At 59.9% G+C, this 6,000-nt stretch overlaps 1 protein-coding gene across 2 annotated transcripts in view; it reads left to right on the top strand.

The window, feature by feature from the left end:
* Positions 1 to 3,290: 3,290 nt before the first annotated feature.
* Positions 3,291 to 6,000, top strand: part of Igsf21 (immunoglobin superfamily member 21) — a 214,012-nt gene continuing 211,302 nt past the window's right edge. Inside the window, exon 1 of one of the 2 annotated variants that reach the window (XM_074081196.1) lies at positions 3,291 to 3,456. In XM_074081196.1, coding sequence (XP_073937297.1) covers positions 3,387 to 3,456 — 70 coding nt within the window. In that variant the 5' untranslated portion in view covers positions 3,291 to 3,386. The remainder of the gene's footprint in view (positions 3,457 to 6,000) is intronic. The other variant, XM_074081197.1, reaches the window with a different exon arrangement.

The following is a 6,000-nucleotide window of genomic DNA, read 5'->3' as shown; positions in this document are numbered from 1 at the left end:
GCACACAGTGTCTGGTGTAGAGAAGCACCTGCATAAGTGCCTAACGCTCAACAATATTCTCGAACCCCACCAGGTGTCCTTCCTTGTACAATCAGATCCAGCCCCTTGGAAGCCAGGTTGGGACAGGCAATACCACGCTGCACCCCTCCCATCTCCTGCAAAAAGTACCCCTGTGACCTCTAAGGGCCCTCCTTGGAGTAGGCGAGAAGGTTGCTTTGTGCGCTAGTGCCCTCTGTTGGTAGAGCCTGGCTCAGCACTGTGGACACAGGGAGGCTAGTGGGCAGACAGCCACACCTCTCTCTGCCCCCAGGCCCAAGTCTCCTGCTGGTCCAGTGCCCAGGAAGAGGCATGTCCCCCTGTGAGTCATGGCTCTGAGTGCCAGGAGAGCAAAATGGAAGTCCTGCTTTAGACAACTGATCCATTAGGAGACAGAAACCAAGGGATGTTAGGAAAATTAAAAGCCAAGTGGCTGCCCTGGGTGACTTTTTCTTTGGCTAGGTCACCCTGTGTCCTTTGCTAACTGCCTCCCAGTGCCTGGGAGGTGCCTTTCTCTGGGGCAAGAGAGAAGGCTCCAAGGCTGTGCTTTGTGAACAGGAGTTGGTGGAGCCTCCCAGGGCTGGGGAGGCTGCAGTGTTGCTATTAGCGTTTTTCCACGTGGCAATAGACACACGCGGCAATAGACACACGCAGCAATAGACACACGCGGCAATAGACACACGCGGCAGCCCAGCCCTTTCGGGAAACCAACTGTGCACCTTGGCAGGATGTGGTCTCTCTGGTGGATCTAGCTGGAATGTACAATCCAGGTTCTCTGAGAAGGTCACTGCCACAGCACACGTGCTACTGCCTACCAGGTATCGCCTTGTGCAGATAAGACAGAGTGACCCGCCTTCATCCATCCATCCAACAGTCATTGAAGACCAATACTTCACCCATCCTTGGCCTTTTCTCCTCCTCACTAGTCTCTGGGAAATACCATTCACAAGAGGTGGCATGGCCCCTCTGCTTCTCCCAGCCGATATGGACCACAACTGGGAGAAAGCGCCACCAAGGGGGTGGGGGGGTGGCAGGCACCTTCCTGCTACCTGGTTCTCTCCAATGGCTAGACTGGTGAATAGAGCCAAGAGGTCTCATTGATTCAGGGTTCACCCCAGGCACTATCATCTCCCCACTAGCCTGGCTGCCTGATTGAAGCTAGGCTCAGAGAGCAGAAATGCAGAAATGGCCATAGTGACATGAGTATTTATCTATGAACTCAGACCAGCAAGGGGGGACCTCCCAGCTCCATGCAGCTCCCTAGTCAGGGAGCCCCTCCTTTAGAAGTAAGGATAGGTTTTTGGTTCTGTTTGTTGGCTTTTTCCTGGGTCAGAAGTGGAGAGGGAGAGGAGTAGGAGGAGGCAGGTGGGGCCTGTGCCCCATGGCATGGTTGGGTCAGTCCAAAAAGAGGGTAGGGGAGGGAGGACCTGGAGCTAACCCTTAGCAGCTTGGAGAAAGGGAAGAGTGGGGGTAGGGTAGGAGGGAGCAAAGAATAGTCAGTCAGAGGGAGGAGAAAGGCCTAAGACTCCAGTGTTCAAGCCATATCCAGCCCAATCAGGCTGCCAACCAATTAGACTGATTCAAAAAAAAACCATGTAGGGACAAACTGTAATCAAACACCTATTTATAAGGGTTTATTACGTTCATTATTATTATTTTACTGAGAGGATCACTCTAAAGCCTGTCAGGTGAACTTATGTTTTCAGATCTTCATAAATGCAAATTGCTCCTTCCCCAGGGTGGGGGAGCAAGCTGGAGCTGCAGCGGGCTGCCTTGTGAGGCCAAGACTGAGGTTGAGGAGGGTAAAGGGAGTAGCAGCTCACTGCCAAGGGGCATCTCTGCATGAGGCTCTCAGAGGGCCCACCCAGCAACCACTCACTGCCACCCCCCTCTCCAGTACTCCCCTGCCAAGGACTGCTGGAGGTGGAAATCGCTAGGTATCCATTGCCCATCTGAGTAAACAGAAGCAGCAAGGAAAGGAGGGACTTCCCCACAGAATGCCATAGAAAGAACACTGGGACAAGGGCCCAGAGACCTGGCTTCTGAGCCCAGATTTGCCCCAGGCTATGCTGGCCTTTTTGGGTCTTGCCAATCCAGCATCTCTTGTTCCTGCCAACGTTGAAATTCCATGCTCCAAACAACCTCACTTAACTTCACCCCCAGTGTGCCCCAAGGGCTGGCACCTCTCCGGGAGGCAGACCTCAGGTCCCAATGGGGCTGAGGCTTAGTGGTGTGTGCCTTGGAGTCTGTGGGTAGGTACTGGTGGGAGAGCAATAGATGCAAGACTCAAACACCACTCCCCCGCCCCCCAGAGGAGCAAAGGTGAGGCTTGGTTTCTGCCAGGAGGAAACAGCAGGCGCCTTACACATTCCTGGTTGGATCCAAGGTGTGACTATGTTTTTTGGCTGTAGGGGGAACATTCCCCCTTTCCGAGGGTTCCTGGGGAAAGGGGCGACCCTAATTTGGGAAGTTTCGGAACACTGAACTGAAGCCCCGTAATCCTTTCTAACCAGGGCATTTATAGGCGGCAAGGCTAGCCGTCTGCAGCCGCGCCCTGCCTATCCTGCTCTGAGGATGGCTTTAGCTCTCCTAGGAGGGAAACTGCCTCCTTCCTTCAGGCTGGGGGCGGGTCGCAGGGACCGGATCAGGTGGAGAGGTCCAGAAACGTGGTTTCGGGGGTCAGGTGCTGGTCACTTGGGGAAGGTTAAGAGGCTAAAGACAGCAAGAGAGTTGTGATGTGAGTAGGGAGAACTTGGGGTGGGGAGAGCGGTTAGGAGACAAGGGGGCAGGGGGAGAAGGAACGGGGGAAGGGAGGGGTGAGCTCTCCTTCTCTCTGCAATAAATCGGCTTAGCGAACGAGAGCCGAACAGCCCAGAAAGGATTAAAGAAAAGTCTGTATAATACAGCAGAGAGCGCGGCGAGGGGAGGGAGGAAGGCGGGGGGCGGGGAGAGGGGGAGGGACGGAGGGAGGGCGCGGGGAGGGGGCGCTCGCGCCGCCGGCAGAGGCAAGCGCGAGGCGGAGAGCGCGATTCCGCTCCAAACTCCAGCGCTGCGGCCGCCGCCGATCGGACTCCGGGCCGCGGTGGGCGCCGCGCGCAGCGGAGGAGCCGCGAGGCGCCGCGCTCCCCGAGGACGCCCAACCCGAGCGCCAGGGTCGCGGCGCCCCGCAGAGCCCGAGCCGAGTGGAGCCCGGCGCCCGGCTGCCCGGCCGCAGCGGCATGGGGGCGCCCCCGCGGCGCCCCGCGCTGCCCGCCACCGCCTCGGCCGGCGGCCGGAGGCTGGAACGCGCCTGAGCCCATGGCGAGGAGACCCGCCGCCGCCACCGCCACCGCCGCCAGCTCCTGGGTACCATGCGAGCCGCCCCAAGCCTCCGCGGCGGCGTCTGCCTGCTGCTCGCCGCGATCCTGGACCTGGCGCGCGGTGAGTGCGCGGGCGCCCGGCGGGAGCCCCGCGGGGGACGCGCACGGGGACGGGCGGCGGGGGAAGGGCGCGAGCCGGGGTCGCTCCGAGAAGCTCGGGGTCCGAGCACCGTTCTGGCATGGGTGGCTGGGTGAGGGATGAGGATGTCTCTTTTGGAGAGAGCGAGCGCTCCTGGGTCTGTGCCAGGGTGTGTGTGTGTGTGTGTGTGTGTGTCCACGCGCGTGTGTCTTTGTTGTGTCTATGTGTGAGTGTCGGAATCAGGGTAGGAGCTGTGTGTAGAAAGGGTGCCGGGAGTGTTTAGAGATGTGAGTGGGGTGTGTGTGTGTGTGTGTGTGTGTGTGTGTGTGTGTGATGGTGTGGCTCTCTGTGTGTCCGAGGGGTGTTGGAGTGTCTAGATCAATTACATGGAGGAGGTGTGGAGAGAAAGTGTGAGAGAGTGTTTCGGTGTGTGAGCAGGTGTAGCTCTTCACGAGGCTGTGAGTGTGGGACGTGGCATCATATGTGAGCGTGTTAAGGGGTGGATATGTGAAGTGTGGTGCTTCACGTGTCCCGAGTGTGCCGGCCTCCCTAGGGGTGTGTGACAGCAGAAGGCTTTATGCCTGTGTGCATGGGAGGTGGGACTGTGGCATTTGGGCAGGGGTGTGCCTCTCTGAGGTGCATGGAGATGCAGGCATGTGGGGTGGTGTAGCTCCCGAGGCTGGGAGTGTGTGCGAGCCCCGAAGCAGGTGGTTCTCCTGTGCAGGGAAGTAATGGACGCATCTGGGGCTGGGGGGGTGGGGGCGGGAGGGTGTGGAGCAGCTCCATGTGGGCTTGTGTGTGTCCCTGTGGACTTGGTCCTGAGCTAGGCTAAGCCACCGGAAGCTCAGCGGGTTGCCCAGATGGAGTGAGCCAGCAGTGGCTGCAAAGCTCCAGGGTGCAGGGTGCAGGGTGCAGGGTGCTGCCTGCCCGCCTCTCGCCCAGCGCTGCTGCCTTGTGAGTCTTAAATGGTGGCAGAGCTGAACCTGGCAACCCCAGTGCACAGAGAGCTGACCCTACCGCTGTGAGGGCCTTTGGGGGGCGGGACCAGTGAACAACCTTAGGCTAGGATTGTAGGGGATCCATGCCTTGAATTCCCTTCAAGCCCAGTGGCAATCCTGCGGGGCCCAGAACCAGCTCTTCTGAAGTCCGAACCCACTCCCCTGAGAAGGAGGGGTGTGAGGTGTCAAAAAGGAGCCATTGTCACCAGTAGAGACTTGGCCCCTGTCCCAATTGGATGGAGGGGGATGGTCACCTCTGTCCCCTGCCATGTTCCTTGTCCCACCGGGAAGTGTTTAGCTGGGCTGAGAGTGCCAGCCAGGAAGGGGTATACCCTTCTAAAATAACCCCGCTTCCATTTACCGATACATCTTTAGAGACTGCTGGGTCTGCAGAGGGGCGAAGCTTCGGAATTTGAGCCTGGAAGGTGGTCCTGTTGGCAGAGAGGGGGAGGGGCTAGTGTAACCCAGAAAGAATATAAGCCCTGTACTTTGGCCGTCCCCCGCCCCCCATCCTTGGAGCAAGGTACTTTCCAGAGTGGATCAAAAATCTTCTCCTAACTTTGGGGTGAGGGCTCCCCCCTTCGGATGCCTCAAGAGAGAACGATTAAAAGGGGGAGGGGAGGCTCCGGGTTCCAGCCCTACTAGGGCACTGGGCTTTGTTGAGACGCACTGGAGCCCTCACCTGGACATTGCAGGCAGCGGGGGGTGGGGACGGGAGGGGAGTACCCCTTCCCCCCCCCAGAATGCGTAGAACAGAAAGACGTGTCAGAGGTGGGGGTAGTGACTGATGAGAAGAGCTGGGTGGGAAACCCCGGCTCCATCAGGAAGGACCCCGCCCCGCCCGCTCTCCCCGAACCCCGGAGCAGCGTTCTCTGGCTGCGGGGCTGCGGAGAGCTGCCTGGCGCCTGGGCTCCCTCTCCCGCCTCTGCAGGCTCCCTGAGGCGGGGGCTCCGGGCGCTGGGGTGAGCGCGTCGGGCCGGGGGGACGGGAACCCGCCTGGCCGCCGGAGCTCCGTTGCTCTGGGTGAAGGAAGAGCGCAGCCCCAGATCGCGAACGGGAAACTTTCCGTGCTGGGCGCAGGGGAGATCCCGGGCTGCCGGGCGCCCTCTTTTCTCTGCAGAGGAGACGCGGGCGCACCAGGGTGGGGTCCCCTTTCCCCCTTCTAGTCTATGGCCCCAATGTGGGGGGCGGAGAAACGGGGGCTGGAATGCGAGAAGAGTCCGCACGAGGTGGGCTGTGCCGGAGGAGGGCGCCCTTCCTGGAAGTGGCCGAGAGCATGCACCTGGCCGTAGGTTTTGCAGGGCCACCAGCTCGGAGCTAAGGCTACGGTAGAAGCCACGTCTGCCATCCAGAAACATGCTGGCCCAATGGGGGGCGCTGGCGGTCACTGCTACTGCTGGGGGAGGGAAATGGCCCGGGCGTCCTCGCCTGTTGTGTCCCTCAGGTCGCAGAGCAAAGGGGCCCGACTTTGGAGAGATGGGTTTGTGTGTGCACTGGCAGGAGGGAGGAGCCCACTGCACACAGCATT

The sequence above is a fragment of the Castor canadensis genome, chromosome 7 (genome assembly GCF_047511655.1).
Source record: "Castor canadensis chromosome 7, mCasCan1.hap1v2, whole genome shotgun sequence".
NCBI classification, from domain to species: Eukaryota; Metazoa; Chordata; class Mammalia; order Rodentia; family Castoridae; genus Castor; species Castor canadensis.
The sequence above is the reverse complement of the archived record's forward strand: the minus strand, read 5'-3'. Positions and strand labels throughout refer to the sequence as shown.